The 18,204-nt window shown below is 38.5% G+C and overlaps 1 protein-coding gene across 6 annotated transcripts in view; it reads left to right on the top strand.

Moving 5' to 3' along the window:
* Positions 1 to 18,204, top strand: part of PRKCD (protein kinase C delta) — a 161,153-nt gene that overhangs the window by 129,386 nt on the left and 13,563 nt on the right. For 3 of the 6 annotated variants that reach the window (XM_065551276.1, XM_005309328.5, XM_065551277.1), the window contains exons 7-15: positions 530 to 615; positions 1,793 to 1,922; positions 2,687 to 2,787; positions 4,051 to 4,144; positions 6,021 to 6,145; positions 7,042 to 7,215; positions 7,865 to 7,956; positions 11,207 to 11,269; positions 14,784 to 14,922. In XM_065551276.1, coding sequence (XP_065407348.1) covers positions 530 to 615; positions 1,793 to 1,922; positions 2,687 to 2,787; positions 4,051 to 4,144; positions 6,021 to 6,145; positions 7,042 to 7,215; positions 7,865 to 7,956; positions 11,207 to 11,269; positions 14,784 to 14,922 — 1,004 coding nt within the window. Of the gene's footprint in view, positions 1 to 529; positions 616 to 1,792; positions 1,923 to 2,686; positions 2,788 to 4,050; positions 4,145 to 6,017; positions 6,146 to 7,041; positions 7,216 to 7,864; positions 7,957 to 11,206; positions 11,270 to 14,783; positions 14,923 to 18,204 lie in introns of all 6 variants that reach the window. The other 3 variants (XM_005309327.5, XM_005309326.5, XM_042861729.2) reach the window with 1 other exon arrangement.

The raw sequence follows: 18,204 nt of genomic DNA, 5'->3' as shown, positions 1-18,204 counted from the left end.
TGCACCCACTTACAACATCAAAAAATTGGGTCCAGTAATTCCATTTTGGTGTTTAGTAAATATTGGAACATATGGGAAATCTTCTAAATAGAGTTTAAGAATTGCAATTTTTCCAGTCAGAAGAAACCCTTGATTCATTTCTTATGTAGTTAGTGATAGCAGTACCTTTCAGTCAAAGTAGATCTTGATGTATGCTATATGGTAGCATCAGTCGATGCCAAAGTACTTTTGTTTCCAAAATTTGCAAATGTAGTAATGTTTTCACACACACACCTCACCCTCAAATGCTGGTGGCATCACCTACAGGAGAGGCTGGTAGTTCAGAAATAAAGACATAAACTAGAGACAGTAATCTCCTACAGATACCTCTCTTGCTTACAGAGAGAGGCACTTTCACTTGAGAAATATGGATTAACACTTGTAGATTTTAGAGAATGCATATTTCATATTAGACTTTTCCAAAGAGGAACACCTAATCCTCTGTATCAGTTAACTGATGGGTTATTTTCCTTTTCATTCTCTCTTGAAGAATGCAATGCTGCTATTCATAAGAAATGTATTGATAAAATCATTGGGAGATGTACTGGTACTGCAGCCAACAGCAGAGACACAATGGTAAGAGATGAAAAAATTTCTTTAAGAATGTATGATTGTAAATGTGGCAAGCCTTTGATTGTAAATGTGGCAAGACTTCGATGGAAACAGCAAGATCCAGTTCATAGAATCATAGAATATCAGGGTCGGAAGGGACCTCAAGAGGTCATCTAGTCCAACCCCCTGCTCAAAGCAGGACCAATTCCCAACTAAATCATCCCAGCCAGGGCTTTGTCAAGCCGGGCCTTAAAAACCTCCAAGGAAGGAGATTCCACCACCTCCCTAGGTAATGCATTCCAGTGCTTCACCACCCTCCTAGTGTTTCCTAATATCCAACCTGGACCTCCCCCACTGCAACTTGAGACCATTGCTCCTTGAGTTTAAGAATTGCAAGTTGGGAAGTACTTTGCTGCATAACAATGGCTGTTTACTGCCTCCTTTAGATACTAGACATTTTATGGAGATGGAGCACGGATGAAACTCTGGAGAAGGCAGAGCAGTTACAATCCCTTGAAAGAAACTTTTTTTTTCCCCAAGTAAAGATTTAATTCTTTGAGTTGAATAAATTATGCAGTAACAGATATGGGTTTGGGGACATTTTAAAATACAACACAGCTCAAATTTGTTGATCTTAAAGTTTTTGCAATGTGGCTTATCTCTTCAGGAGTTATGAGGGTCAGGGATTTCAGGACAAGCAAGAAACGGGGGTATATTTCCCTGCACTTCATACTTTGTGCTATGTGAATTGTTCTATTGTATTATCCTGTTGGGCAACAGTCTTTGTGATTGTATGTTTTTCATTGTTGTCAGAGCACCTAGGCCTCCACATGCAGGCATTTTGAAAACAAAATAAATACATATATCTATAACAATGGCTTCACATCCATAATAAAATGTAAATATGTGACACACGAGAGATACTTCTGCTGAGAGGTAGACTAGTGCATTGCAATGAGTCAACTTTTGACTGAAACAATTTTAATTTGCCAGTAGGCATCTAGTTTCCCCTTGATAGACACACATTTCACCCAAACTCAGCATGTTACATTTCTTCAGAGACTGTACACTTAAAGTACTCAGTGTTGGATCATTTGTGAATGCTTTTTAAATGTGATTTTGAAATTATAAACATGAGTGTGAGAGAGATTAGCCCCCTAATGTCTGAAAAGATGATTTATTTGTGTAAATATGCCTTCAGTTTCAGAAGGAGCGGTTCAACATTGATATGCCTCATCGATTTAAAGTTTACAACTACATGAGTCCCACCTTTTGTGATCATTGCGGCAGCCTTCTCTGGGGATTAGTTAAACAAGGATTAAAGTGTGAAGGTACGCTAGGGGCTTCTGTGCTATTTGAGTCTCAGCTTTTATGGAGGATGGGGAAAAGAGAATTGCCAGGGCGTTTTCCATAGAAAAACTAATTTGTAGTGAAGTGTGTCCAAGTCTCTTGTTTGTGGATGTTCTTGAGTTTGTATGACATCTTGTGATTCACAAAAAGCTCTCTTAAAAACAACACTTGGCTCTGTCAACTAAAGAGCATTTTGATTATTGCAGTGTTACAGAGGAGACAAGAGCAAGAAAAATTGTCTCTTTGGTACCATTAGGGACAAGCAGCCCCCAGATGCAATGCAGTTGAGTATATTTGTCATGCTGTATAGTATCTGAGTACATACTCCCAAACTGACGATGCATTTTCTGAATGTTAACTATAAATCCCTCTCGTCATAATTCTCCAACCAGAAAGACAAAATTTAATTAAAGTATTCTTTCTAGTTTGTAAGATAATGGGCCAAAATTACAGCTGAATTAAACAGGCATAACTCCAAATCAGCAAAGCTTTACCTCTCTATTCCTGTGGTGATTTTGGCAACTTCCATTTTAAATGAGTTTGGCGGGGGAGAAAGGTAAAATTTGAATTGCAGTTTTATTAAAGGCTATTATCAATTAAAAGAGCAATTTGTTCATACCCAAATCCGAGCTATGAAAACGTTTCTGAACAGAAGTACTGAATACAAAAAAAATCTTTCTGATGGATCTACTGTTTAACTATATTTTGCATGAAATTCACATTACTGTCCTTTCCTTTCTTTTAGAGTGTGGGATGAATGTGCACCACAAATGTCAAAAGAAAGTGGCAAATCTATGTGGAATCAACCAGAAACTATTAGCAGAAGCTTTAAATCAAGTTAGCCAGGTATGTTGCACTGTTGTTTGTCATTCAACTAGTTGTATTACAACCATGGGAAGGAGGTTTTTCCTTTCCTTATCATTTTGGTCATTAAGTGAAATATGCTGCTGGGGGGCCTCATTGTAAGTGGTGAAAGCCCTTTTGAGGCTTTAAAGGGAAACCTCAGGTTTAAAAACAAAAACAAAAACAAAACCTAAGATAATTGGAAACGTTCTACTGAACTGTTGTTGTTTTTTTAATGCCAACAAGAACAAGTTTTTTTTTTCTTTTTTGTTGTATTTAAACATTCTTCTGCAGTGTTTGGTGTAAATCGTGAAAAACAAATCAGATTTTGCAAAGTTTTGTTTTTAGTAATCTCTGTACTTTTTCACGACATGTCGAAAACACAAATGTTCTACTCCATGATTTTAGTTTATCAGAGGAACTAACACATCCCCAGTATTAACTTCTTGATCTCCTGAGCCTGGTGGTTGCTTCTTTTACAGCTGGGTACCACTGGCTTTTGTTTACAAGCAGAAAACTGCATAGTGGTTGTGAAATACCAGCATAACTGAAAAACATAGAGCCACATTCTTAACGAAGTGAAGTACATCTCAGAATTCCATCTCAAGCTACCTTTCCTAAGCTTTTGTGTGATATTTACTTTTTAAAAATCTTAGGGCAGATAGAAGAATATTTCACTACATGAAAATCTCAAGAGATTAACTACTAAAGCAAAATTAAACAGTGCACTTAAGTAAAGAACATCAATACAGAAAAGTTGCTTACGTGTGCTCAACACCAATAACCTAGTGATTCTTTTCTGTGTCTAGGACATAATGACTCCTCCTGTATATTGCTTAAATTTTAAAGTAATACACACTTTTGTGAAGGCTGTTCTCCCACCAGCATTCCTGCTCTGGTTCTTGTTTGTTTCTCCCTCTCTATCATTTAAAGCTATGATATTTTGAACCCATAATTTTCAATGGATAGCACTGGCAGAGGTTGTAGAATAGAGTGCTCAAACATTTTTAACACCATTTTTTATTCTGTTTATTTTCTTACAACGTATGACAGTGGACAGTGCGGATGCTATAAAAGGGATTATTGTGAATAAAGTGTGTGTATTAATATTCTTCAGCTTTCCATTACCAAAGGCTTCTAGACAAAGTAGTAAATACACATTTTGCATGAGTGAGATTTGCTTATAATAAAGGCAAAGCAACAACTAAAACGTCTGTTGATACTTACCATTATTAATAACCTCAAATGCCTTCTACTCCTGTACAGAAATCAACCAGAAAATCAGATTCTGGGTCACTAGAAAATGTTGGTATTTACCAGGATTTTGATAAGAAATCTAAAGCTTTGGGTGGAGATACAAGTAAGAAATGAAATTTATTGAATTTTCTCTTAATTATGCATAGGTAATTACCAGACTGACACATATACTGAAATGTTAATCACAGGCAGTTATTTGCTATTACCATACATTGAAAACAATGTTTTATTATTTTTCTAACAAAAAGGCAGATTTAATATACAAAGATATTTACAGTCTCTGCACAACTCTTGTGACTAACTTATGTTCAGATAAGTAATGTTTAGAGCTTTGCAAATATCAGCGTGAACATGAAATATCAATAACACATCAATACCATTTTAATAATTTAGACTTACAATTAATTTAATACATTAATTTAATTTAAATGATTAAAATAAGTAATTAATTTATACTTAAAAGGTTGCTGACTGAAACTCCCCTAGAATACTGAAAATATTAGTAAAATTTTATTCCTCGGACACTTTTTCTTCAAAAACACAGAGAACATTGTGAAACAATATGAGCATTTATAAAGATCTGTGGATTGCTTTGCCCAAGAGTAACCAGAGATGTATTGAGATAAATGAGAGCAAGCTCAAATTCCTGCAGATTTTGCTATATTCTCATTCTAGCATAATTTCTCTGACAGAATTTGGGAAAGGAACATTAATTGGAGAGGTGCACATATAAATATTCAGCATATTGTAATGGGAAATCTATACAGTGCATATTCTTAAGATCTTGACTGTCTCACGGAATGTAGAAATCTTTGTGAAATGACAAGCATGCTGTTGATCTGAAAAACTGGAGTCAACTAAAATATATTAGTTGGGACTAAATGGAAGAAGTACTTAAAAAACCCACAAACACTAATTCCATGTGTGCAGTTCTGTTCAAAAATATAGAGAATGGGATGTCATTTTTATAACACATTTAATATAATCTTACTGTCAGAGTTGTATCAGTCCTCTCAACGTAATTATTATTCTACTAATGTGATAATTAAAATATTTTTAGAGAGTGAGAACCAATAGGGTAATCAGGGGAGGAAATCCTCAGTAACACAGATCAGAATATTGGAGTTAAAATTCAAAATGACTTATACCAATGTAGATGGTCCCATGAAGTCTGATAGATGCTACTATGTATTGAACTGATTTTATTGAATTGCTTGGTAAATGATCACTCTTAATGTATCTTTCCAATTTGCCATACTAATTTCTGTCAAGAAAGGCCTTAAAAAAGTATAGTAAGGGCATATTGGACCAAATTCTTTCCTGCAGTACAGCCACTTTGTGACATGCAAAGCAGCTCTAAAGCTGGCACCGCCCTCAATGGGAGAATCAATTTACCATATGAGGATCCTCTGGTGAAGTAACAACTCGTGTGCTTATACCCCTATGCAACCATGTTTGAGTGCACGGCTGGTAAAAAGGGGTGTAGCCAAGATTTCCCTGCCTCGCGGCAGTCCGTAGCTGTTACAATGGCCCACTGCCACCCCACATAAATTAGAGAAGTTTAGTCCCCTAGTGTAAGTAAGCAGGCTGTAATCTGCTGCACAGCAGACCTAGGATCAGAGCAGATGGTTTAAAGCAGCCTTTAACAAATACCCTTCCCCTAAACAAGGTTATGCCTTGTATTCTTTGGGCAGAGCAGATACTCAGGGCCTTTGAGCATAATATGAATTTAGTAAAATGCCAGATGTTGTTTAGTAATCCAAGATTTGAGTTTAGTAAAATCCCAGATTTATACCCCGAATTTTAACTCCATTTGAATGATTCAGCTTCTTTGTAAGGTCCTCATGTTTATGGTCACTAACGTCAGCAGCAGATTTGATGAACTATTGGCATTTTAGCACTTGAAAGTCAGAAATTATAGAGATCTCTGTCATGAAAAGTGTCCATGCTGAATTTAAAATCATGGTTTGCATTAGCAGATAACAGCGAGTATGATAAGCTCTGGGAGGGAAGTACACCAAGACCAGCTTCACGAACCAGGAGACAATTCACCATAGACAGCTTTGTCTTTCAGAAAGTACTAGGGAAAGGAAGCTTTGGAAAGGTGCGTAACAAGCGCTTAAGTTGATTTCCTTTTATTCTCAAGTGTTATGGGCTAATTTCACTTAAGTAAACACAATCTTCATTTTGTGGGGAGAGAATTTTATTAACCCTTTCTTGTGAAACTGTTACTGCTAATGGAATGGATTGTGATCATCAGAGCCTCAGGCATTAAAAATCCCAACGCCTGTAAAATTTAACTAAGAGCAGTGTTGGGACTCAAAAAAGGATCTACAATGCACTACCCACCACCCTTTGTTTCTTGATTTCTTCCTTTAATACCCAAAAAGATTCATAAGCCTTTGTGCTCTACAGTATGAAATAATGCTGTGCACTCATATGCACAACACAGCGGTGGCTACAGAGCACCCCAGTGCAGTGGCACCACCATGAGTTGAGTTGGACAGAAGCAGAGTTGCTGCAGAGCAGGAGTGACTCCATGTCCTCTGTCTATGGTGGAGCTGAGTTCTATGCTAGCCCTGCACAGGTCAATAAGGAGGGGGATTTTGGACATGACCGTTAGTTGGGTTATTTCACACCAATGAAAAATGCAGCAATGAAAAATCGCAAAGGGATGAACAGGGTTCATGTTCTTTCTTCTAGTCCATGAGCTCAAGTGATAGCAACAGAGGAACTGCAGAGATGTCCTATATTTTGCCACCTGTTTGGGCTGGTACACCGTAATTTCTGTGATGCACCCCATCATAAAATCCATTAGCTTTGCCTTTGGGCTGAGGGGCTATAGAGGGGTGGTGTGAATCTCCCTATTTTTAATAACTTTTTTGTAGTGCTATGCAACCTTTTTTAAATGCCTCGTCCTAAAATTCTCCTCTGCTGATTAGCAGCAATAGCTAAATCAACTTTTCTTACATATGCCCTGAAGTCTTCCTGTGTTTGCAGGTTCTGCTTGCTGAACTGAAAGGGAAGAATGAATTCTTTGCTATTAAAGCTCTGAAAAAGGATGTGGTGCTAATTGATGATGACGTGGAATGTACCATGGTGGAAAAGCGGGTCCTAGCTCTTGCATGGGAAAACCCATTTCTTACTCACCTCTACTGCACATTTCAGACTAAGGTATAATATGGATTTAACGTTTGCCTTTATGAGAATACTGGTATCCGTAACAAAGCAAAATGGATTAGTGACCAGATACAATCTGTTTCTCTGCATGAGTGAAATATGTTTTAATTGACTGGAGGTATTGGCTCTGATTCTTCCCTGCCTTGCACTTTAGGTAGTAGTTTGTGCAAAGTGAGTGTAAAATAACACTAAGTCAGACTTGTAAAGTACAACATTTACAAAGTCTACAGCCAGAGAGAGGAGTTTTAATTTAAACACTTAATACTTCAATTACTGGTTTCATCCACGATCTAAAATGATGACTCACATAAGTTAAGGGAAGCACAAATGGAAGATTCATTAAAATGTACATTCATATCCGACCTGTAAGCACATAAACTCTGAAAATAAGATGCATAGGATGTCCTTGAGCTAATGAAATCTGTAGCAATGGGACTCTTGATTTATGTGGGGGTGGAGCAGGAGGGAAAAGCTTGAGCGTGCTGGGAAAGTCAAAGACCATTCCACAAAAGCCATTTGCCAACTTCCTCTCTCCCGCACCAGTTCTTATTCCTTTTCTTGGTCAGAGAGAAGCAGCACCTCCATGCTGAGTCACAATTGCATAAGCAAGTTAATTTTGTGTTCTCTCCTGCTTTGTAAATAGGATCATCTGTTTTTTGTTATGGAGTTCTTGAATGGAGGAGACCTGATGTTCCACATACAGGATAAGGGGCGCTTTGATCTCTATAGAGCAACGTAAGTCCCAAATAAGTGAGCTACTTTGCTACTTGCTTTTCTTGGAGTTTTTAAAATAAGATTTAAACAAAAAAAATGCATCTTGGGCAAGCTAGGCTGAGAGAACAGTTCATGATTTAAAAAAAATTTTTTTTACTACTTATAGTTCTAAAGCAGGGATCGGCCACCTTTGGCACGCGGCTTGCCAGGGTAAGCAGCCTGGCGGGCCAGGCCGGTTTGTTTACCTGCCGCATCCGCAGGTTTGGCTGATCGCGGCTCCCACTGGCTGCGATTCGCCGCTCCAGGCCAATGGGGGCTGCGGACGCAGCAGGTAAACAAACCTGCCCGGCCCGCCAGGGTGCATACCCTGGCAAGCCACATGCCAAAGGTTGCCGATCCCTGTTCTAAAGGACCTAGTGATTTCAGCCAATCTATTTAATTGGCTGAATAGTCAAGACATATTTGAAAGCATTTGTTCCATACACTGAATGACCTTCTGTAATAATGGACTGGTGGTGTATGGTGGCAGAGGGAAATGTTCTCTTATCCTTCTTTTAATTTCCTTTGTAAAGTTGGGTTTAATTACATCAAATAGCCAGAGGAACTTAATAAGCAGAATGTGAATTATGTTTCTTAGCAGTGTTTCAGATGCAATTTTCCTATTAGGATAGTGTCTTGTGCAAGACTCTGGGCCTACTCCTTATATATTGAACTCCTACATGTGAGAAAAGTGTTCCCTCACCCCCTTCAATTTTCTATTTTTTGGCATAGTAAAAACAAGTAACCATTGGTGAATTAGGATGCCTTGTGTTGCAAACTTGATATAGTACATGGAGACTCTACTTATTTGGCAGATTAGAATCCAAACATTTTCTGCCTTCCCTTCAAGCATTTCCATTTCCATTGGGAAAATCAAAATGAAATCTTTCAGAATTCAAATATTCTGTTTTTTTAAACTGAACTGTAATGGTTCATTTTTAGATTCAGTTCAATAAAAAAATTTCTGTTCTGAATTTATTTTTTATAAATTTCAACTTCTTGTCCTTGGGGGAGGGATAGCTCAGTGGTTTGAGCATTGGCCTGCTAAACCCAGGGTTGTGAGTTCAATCCTTGCGGGGTCCATTTAGGGATATGGGGCAAAAATTGGTTGGATGATTTAATTGGGGATTGGTCCTGCTTTGAGCAGGGGGTTGGACTAGATGATCTCCTGAGGTCCCTTCCAACCCTGATATTCTATGATTCTATGTCCTGATTTGGAGTGAGAAGAGATGTCAGAATTTCCCACAGCTCTACCTCATACTCCAAGCCAAATTTAAAGTGCAAGCTTCATTTATTTTCTTAAGTTCCAAAAATTAGCAGAATAAAAACACCAAGCTAACAGGCTGGTGCATTAGAGTACAGTATCCACTTATTTGTTTAAACTTCATAAAAATGTAATTTCTCTTCTGAGTGTTTAGCAAAAGGAGACTGATCAGATACAAATACTTCCTGTTCTCTTAGCTGAGACTAGCAATAAAAAAAAATCACAAAAAAATTAAATCATTCATATTTTAGTAGTAATGATTATGGATCATTTATAAGCACATTGAGCAAATAATCATATGATTTAGAAGAAGGAATTAAACTTCAGGCAACAGGGTTGGTAGATAGATGCCTTCTGTGAAACAGGTTTAAAAAAGGCACTAGCCCTTTTATTGTCTTCATTAAATTTAGGGTGTGCAAAAATTTTAATAGGGAAGGGCATTGGGTAAACGTTTAATCTGTGTGTGATACTGTAAAAATTAAAAAACCCTAGCGATGGACTTGATTATATGCAGTTTGGATTACATGTAAATTACTATACACTGTATTAACAAATATCAGGTTTCATTTCATCACAGAGTTTTGGCATAAAGGGCTGTGGGGCAAAGTCCAAGATGTATTTCCAACAGAGGGACCCCACCTTGCAGCATTCACTCTCATGCCTAGCTATCCAGTCATGTTACTTGCATTGCTTTCAATAAAAAAGCTTCTCAAATTACTTTTACTTGAACAGTAGGTTAGAGTGCAGGATATGGAGAGTCTCTCTTTCCACAGTGTGTTTTTTCAGAAGCTCTGGGTTGGTTGCCAGATGTATCTTGTTCCAGGAATGAGAACAAGTTGGCAGTTGCGTTTTTAAATTATTCAGTATAGTTCTTCACAAAAGGGAGGGGGCATGGGAAGCTTGAAGGGATCCTTTTATTCGCTTCCTTCCCCCTTCAAATACTCCATGTTAGACGGGCACATCCTACTTTTAGGACCACCAGAGGGGGCCACATAGACGACGAGAGACAGCTCCCTCCTGTCCAGATCCTGAGTGTACTGCTAGGATCAGAGTTTGATCCGACTCCAGTTTCCCCAAACAGCAGTGAGCCTCCCAACAAACTTTACAGGAGGCCACTTTCATTAAAAGAATACCCTACAATATCCCCAAATTGCCTACAGTTCTGTTTTGTCTGTCTTACAAGACCAACCTCTATTAAACCACAGCCTCTTGTATAACATCTTAAGGCTGGTTTTCTCTATAATTTAAGCTAAAGTTCATCAGAGATGGAGATCTTTCCATTCAAAATCTAAGTAAAATTCAACAAAAATCCCATGCCACAGATATTTTGGTGAATGCTGAAGGAAGGTGTTTAGCTTTGTTCAGCTCTACCTTTATTTCACTGATTTCTTTTATAGCCAGGTTTACTATTGAAAGATGGGGTGTAACGTTCTCCTGCATGAAGAACCCCATCCATTTTAAGGTGATCCCATGAGATTCCTGGTACTCTGACCTTTTATTCTTTACTGTTGCCTCTTGAAGCTCAGCTCTGCACCTCTCTGCAAGTGTGTAAAGGAAGATTAAAGGTTAGATCAGGGAGAATGCTCTATGGTGGAAGAAAAGGAAGTTGCTATCTTCCATAATGTTTGGAGTTGTGTGCATAGAACTGAACAGTAGTGTTATAACAAAAACCTTGTAGCTTTCAGGCCACATTCCTTGGAAAGATATGAGATATTAATTTTAACTGCAGTTTTATTACATACAGTAATTCACAAGTAATAGTATTCAACACTGCACTATGTCCATCTTGCAAGATATACAAAGTAATTATGCAAAAACTAAATATATGGGATTTCCCTCCCCCCCCAATAATTAAATTATGTAAACTTACAATACTATTCATCTTTCATAAAAAAAATTTCTTAGTTGCATTCACAATGTAGTAAATGTCTAAGCAAGTCTGTTTGAAGTGTTGTTGCTCTATTTCAGGTTTTATGGAGCTGAAATAGTATGCGGTTTACAGTTTCTTCACAGCAAAGGCATTATTTATAGGTGAGTGGTGATCGCCTCTGATACGGGGCCCTTAACACTTGGTATATTTCTTGTGATGTATTAGTGGATTCTGTGATTAACCTACAACCAAGACATATATGAGAAACAGTTCTTTATTAAACATTTGATTTTGTTCCAAGGGTATTAAGATGCAATTCAGCAAGTACTTGAGATGAATCTATGATTGTTTTCTTGTGTTTTCTCCTTGGCAACAAGCATAATGAAATATTATTTATATTACACAGAAGTGTCTTTGTTTCACATTAGTTATTGCCAGTACTCAGACTGAGACAGTTTGACTTTATGTTGGTGGTAATGGAGATTTAGAGGTTCCTTGAGGCTGTGTTTGACTTTGTGAAAAGCATTGAGGCTAAAGCTCTCTGCTGCTGCCGTCTCTAGGAAATAAGGAGAGAGACATTGCTTCCAGGGCTGTAACTTCAAGTCAGAAATGAGCTTGCAGATGTCCAAATTCTTCACACTGTGTTTAGACCTTGTGGGCTACATACTGATCTCAAGTGCAGTTGAGTAAATATGGTGTAACTCCATTTCCTGGTGCTGCTGAGATCAAACTGTCACCGCTTTCCCTTATTGAAACATACAAGTAAGAGGCAGCAAAGGTTAAGACTTAAGTTACTATGTAATACCCTGGTTCAGCATATATGTACACTCGCCCATATTTAGTAGTGGACCTAGGAAAAAGAAGACTAGCTATATGCTGTAGTGCTGGTGCTAGTTATGCAAGTCAGCATTTCTGATAATACTAGCCTTTATGTGCTAAATTTGAAGGGTGGGGATGGGCCCTCTTTTTTTAAAGAGGCAGAGTGGAGAAAATGTTCCATTGCATGTTTCCTGTGGATATTTGGGTTGCATCTCCTGTATACATCCATCAACTACTAGCAAATTTCTGAAAGTGGGTGCTGCTCAAGGCAGCCCACACTGTATCTTCACAGAGGGGCTGTAATGTGCAGGTGGCATGGGAGAAGGCAATGGAAGCAGACCCCAAGACACTTGACAATCAAATGAAAAGCCCTTAACAGCCTAAGGATTTATCTGTATGAGGACATCTACCAGCAAAAACAAAAGGTGGAAACACACTCTTATTTTAGAAGATGTGCCCCCACCTGAAAGGGAGTTCTGTTGGTAAATTTTCCCACATCGACAAGCCCTAAAAATCAATACAAACTTAACATTTGTGATGCTGGAATGAACACATTCCAGGTGAATTTTCAAAGGTTATTTGATTTTAATGGAGTAAACTAACAATCATTTAAATGAGAATAATGACGTTTGTCTATGTATCAACAGCTATAATCCAATGGGACAGGTAGGGGGTCATGTCCACTCTTGCAGAGAGGATTAACGGTGCAGCCTGTCACACCATGTGCTTCTGGAGTGGTCAGGGACAATTCTGACATTTGTTTCATGGTCTTGAGCAGTAGATCACCCTCTCTTGACAATCTTAGCAGCTGCTTTGGGGAACTCACCAAGGAGAAGAAAAAATTCCCAGTCATCTTGTGAAACATCTGCTCTAATCATGTCTGTATAGGTCAGTAGCAGGGTTGTTGGCAGCTGTTCAGTCTGCCTTCCTTGGTATGTGTTGCTGCATCCAGCTGCACAAAAAAAAATGCATAATGCTTTGAAGAAGGGAATGTAACTGCTTTTCCTGCAGACTTGGAGATACTGCATCAATAATGTTCACACCATTAAATGCTTTAACAAGACTTCAGAAAAACAGTGTGAACACAGTGTTTAACATTAATTTACTGTGGTCACTGTGAAGTGTAGTGCAATCCCCTGCTCCTATACTTGTACAGTCATCTGTGACTAGATGCCAAGTTGGTTGGCCTTTGGATGAAATCTCATTCTGGTCATGCCGAACTTCCAAAAACAAAATGTAGTACAAATGAATCTGAGTGAGTTTCTGGGCACACAGAACATTGCCCTAAGAGACTTCAAAGCAAGTATCTAGTATTATAGAACAGAATTAGCAATAATGCAGTGGTCTATAATCTTCACAACTAAACAAAATTAGGCTGACATTTCAGCTACATCTAAATCATGAAGTGTTCAGGTATTTGAGGATATGTCAGAGCTATTGCTATTTCTATTGGCAGTGTACAAGTGGTGACAGGGTAGTTGGAACTATTTTTTAACCCTGAAAGAAAATAACTGAAGGCAAGAATTCAACTTGCACAGGGAGCTATGTTCCCAAGTCACCTAACCACTTTTGAAAATCCCAGCCAGAAATAAGAATCCTTGCACTTGCTACAAAACAGAGATGTAGAATCCAAATTGAGCTGCTGAAAAGCAGAAGACAAGTTTGTTCTGTGGTTCATTAGTGTCCCAAGGATTTCCACAGAGGATACCAATACATGAAATTAGTGATTAGCCTTGTTCAATTTTTCAAAGATATTCTGGACAAATGCCATCTTTGCAACATGGGTAGGGAAGAGCTAAGGTGTTTCAGTTACTCATTGTGCAGGCATCTGTTCAATGGCAATAGTATCTCAGGTGAAATAGCTTCTCATGTGGAATAGTTTCAGAACAGTTGTTGGAAGGTACACGTTGCTGTCCCAAAATCCTCAGACACTTTGCCTATGATTTTTTCCCTTCATGCTATGGCAGAGACCCTTGCAAAATATTTGTGAGCCATTTGTAGAAGGTAGCTGTTTTCAGGTCTTTTAGTTTTTACAAATTGTGAGTTATTAATTCCAGATACTTACTAAGTAATTCTGTACCAAACATTTAACTTCTTCCCTTCAGCCACCAATGAAAACAGGGACCAGGAGAGACTGTCCTGAACATAAATCTATTTCCTTCTAGGTAATAATAATATCACAATGGATTTTGGCAAAAGGCACATGTGGTAAGGATAGAAAAATAGATTATAGTAATTTACCATGTGTTTACAGGGAAAGGGAGAACTCATAGTTATAACAGATGCAAGTAATAGTAGGAATGCTGCACCTAGCCATAGCTCCTGTGGTTATGCTTGCAGAAACTTCAGTTTTACCTAGCTCACCTCTTAGGTATTGTCTTAATGTGGAAATAGTTAAAACATGGAGGGGGAGGAGAGGGCACACAACAGATTGTCTTTTGGATTCACATTTACAGCCGGGTGAAATTTTTTTCTGCAAAGACTGCAGATACGCCAACACTGAAATATTTCAGAGATTTGCGTAGATCTTGGTGAATTATTATAATAAAATCAAGACATTTGTTTAAGTTTCCTGAAATATAAATGAAAACTTTTTTCTCTGATTTGCTGAAAGTTTTGGAAATAAATTTTCGGTTCCACCCAAATAAAAAAACCTGTTATTTGCCCAGATCTACTAACAATATAAATAACTTGCACTGAGACATATGGGGAAAACCTACTTATTTTAGTAATTTTGAAAGTATGCTCACCTGGTGAGAGGCCGTTTAACCTTTCCTGACAGTAATGTGTGACGCTTGTTTTCAACATAGTAGTATACTGAAATTTTGTTTTTGTTTTTTTTACCTTTCCATCTAGAGACCTCAAACTGGACAATGTGATGCTTGATAAAGAAGGCCACATTAAAATAGCTGACTTCGGGATGTGCAAAGAGAATGTGGTTGGAGAAAACAGAGCAAGCACTTTCTGTGGTACCCCAGACTACATAGCACCTGAGGTAAGCACAGAACCAGTCAAGTGCTTAGAAGAGCAAAGCTCTGATAATGGTTATGTGGAATTTGCTTAGAAAGCCTCCTTTGGCATTCACCAACATGTAATTATCTTTCCTGTCACTGAATTTACTTTTAAAAAGTTAGCATTTTAAAAATATGTATTCCTAAATGCTAGTAATCCAATTAGAAAGAGATTAATCCAGATGCTGTCCTAAAAATACTGCAGAACTCTAAAGCATGCATTGGGTTATTGAAATATCAATTCATTTTTTATATTAAATCTATCCAGCTGGTGAAGTTTTAAGCAGCCGTTATCCCTTCTGCTTTATTGCCCAATGAACACTGGTATAATTCTACTGTGGTGCTTGATATTGTGAGGCACCTTGCCACTTATAGATTCATAGATTCTAGGACTGGAAGGGACCTCAAGAGGTCATCGAGTCCAGTCCCCTGCCCTCATTGCAGGACCAAATACTGTCTAGACCATCCCTGATAGACATTTATCTAACCTACTCTTAAATATCTCCAGAGATGGAGATTCCACAACTTCCCTAGGCAGTTTATTCCAGTGTTTAACCACTCTGACAGTTAGGAACTTTTTCCTAATGTCCAACCTAAATCTCCCTTGCTGCAGTTTAAGCCCATTGCTTCTTGTTCTATCCTTAGAGGCTAAGGTGAACAAGTTTTCTCCCTCCTCCTTATGACACCTTTTTAGATACCTGAAAACTATCATGTCCCCTCTGTCTTCTCTTTTCCAAACTAAACAAACCCAATTATTTCAGCCTTCCTTCATAGGTCATGTTCTCTAGACCTTTAATCATTCTAGTTGCTCTTCTCTGGACCCTCTCCAATTTCTCCCCATCTTTCTTGAAATGCGGTGCCCAGAACTGGATACAATACTCCAGTTGAGGCCTAACGAGCGCAGAATAGAGCGGAAGAATGACTTTTCGTGTCTTCCTCACAACACACCTGTTAATACATCCCAGAATCATGTTTGCTTTTTTTGCAACAGCATCACACTGTTGACTCATATTTAGCTTGTGGTCAACTATAACCCCTAGATCCCTTTCTGTCATACTCCTTCCTAGACAGTCTCTTCCCATTCTGTATGTGTGAAACTGATTGTTCCTTCCTAAGTGGAGCACTTTGCATTTGTCTTTGTTAAACTTCATCCTGTTTACCTCAGACCATTTCTCCAATTTGTCCAGATCATTTTGAATTATGACTCTGTCCTCCAAAGCAGTTGCAATCCCTCCCAGTTTGGTATCATCTGCAAACTTAATAAGCGTACTTTCTATGCCAATATCTAAGTCGTTAATGAAGATATTGAACAGAGCCGGTCCCAAAACAGACCCCTGCGGAACCCCACTTGTTATGCCTTTCCAGCAGGATTGGGAACCATTAATAACAACTCTCTGAGTACGGTTATCCAGCCAGTTATGCACCCACCTCATAGTAGCCCCATCTAAATTGTATTTGCCTAGTTTATCGATAAGAATATCATGCGAGACCGTATCAAATGCCTTACTAAAGTCTAGGTATACCACATCCACCGCTTCTCCCTTATCCACAAAGCTCATTATCCTATCAAAGAAAGCTATCAGATTGGTTTTCCATTTTGTTATACGTTTGTAGAGTTTTATTACCTTTGGGTGTTACTTCATCTAAAAGCACAAGAGAGGAGTCAGACTTTAGGATTCTATTCCAGGCACTGTCATTTTATTGTTGTATGACTTGTGACTTCACCATGTTTTCAGCATCCTAGTCCATAAAGTAAATAAACTACCTCATGGAGTACTGTGAAGTTTGAAAAGTGTTTATGTAAAGTGTTCTGAGTACCTTTGATATAAGATACTTTAAGAGTATGAATACGTTTTTTACCCTAATCTTGCCTGCCTTCTCCAGTATGCCACAAAAGCTTTTCTTCACATCTGGCATTTTACCTTTGCAACTAACTATTTTCCCATTGATGATGTGCTATTTCTAACAATTTTGTCTAAAATAAGTGGTATACAGTTTATAGTTGAAATTCTTTACAAATCCATGCTGGCTATTCCCTATCACCTTCCTGCCCTTAGTGTGAGGAAGTCTTGTCTCTGTCTGCTATGGATCAGCTCCCGAAAATCATTACCCTCTGGCAACAGAAGCACTGCCTTCTAGGCCTCCCACTCTCTGTACAGGTAGTGATAGGTCCATCCCATCCACTGGGCTGTCAGAGTGCCCTCTACCAGACTCCTGTACCCCACTGGTCTGGGTCTGTCACACCTCTTACAGAAAAACCCTGAGAGTTCAAACTGGTGCAGCTGGAGATAGTGTCTGAAGGAGTTCCTTTCCTGAAGAGGGATTGGGATGAGGCCCATTGCCTTCAAACTCTCTGCTATTCCAATGAATCATTGGGAAGCATCAAGGATTTTGGAACAACTAAATGGAGGACCAAGAAATCCACACATTACTCCCTAGACTTCTTCCTATTGGCAGCACAGGAGGCCTACTCCCACTGCCTCTCACCCACACTGTAAGACTACCATATCACCCTCAAGGGATGGAGGGTCAACAGCAAGGGCCAGGTACTTGTGATATTTAGGTCCCAGTTCAAAGCATTTAAGCATGTGCTGAACAGAGGCTGGATTTCAACAAAGGACTTAACTTCAAGCACATGTTTAAGCATGGTGCTTAATAATGCTTTGCTTCATCAGAGTGTAAACTATGCCAGCCTCAGCTTTAACTTTAAACTAACCTGGAATAACATGCATGTCAAAGTGTATCCCCCTGCTCTGCCCCAAGCCTGGCCAAGTCTTCCAAAGCACAATTAGCCAAAAATGTGTGCTTTTGCACAATTGAGAGTTAATGACATTTTCACATATCTTTCTCTAGAAGTGGAGTTGACAATTTGGACTCTATAGCTTAGTTCTGAGCTCGTGTTTTGTAGTTTTGAGTTAAGTTCATAACATTATCATACTGGATTTTACACAACTCCACAGTGCCTCAGACAACTAACAATTAAAAATTCAGTAAGAACACTGTACATGCACCAGCACATATTTTTCATCACTTGACTTTCTTGGTCTGTCCAAACTTAGCAAAATGAATGTTGATCATTAAAAACCTGCCACTTATGAAATCTGAAATTTCAGAGCTCCGTTCATAGAAGTATAGCTAATTGTTTTTTTAAGCTTCATTAGTATTTATCTAATTCTAAAGCCTCCAGTTTCCAACAACAAAAAAGTCACATATGGGTTAAGGTTAACCCATGAGTCTGTCCATGGAAACTATTCAGAAAGTTCTGA

This window comes from Chrysemys picta, chromosome 7 (assembly GCF_011386835.1).
Source record: "Chrysemys picta bellii isolate R12L10 chromosome 7, ASM1138683v2, whole genome shotgun sequence".
Classification (NCBI taxonomy): Eukaryota; Metazoa; Chordata; order Testudines; family Emydidae; genus Chrysemys; species Chrysemys picta.
The sequence above is the reverse complement of the archived record's forward strand: the minus strand, read 5'-3'. Positions and strand labels throughout refer to the sequence as shown.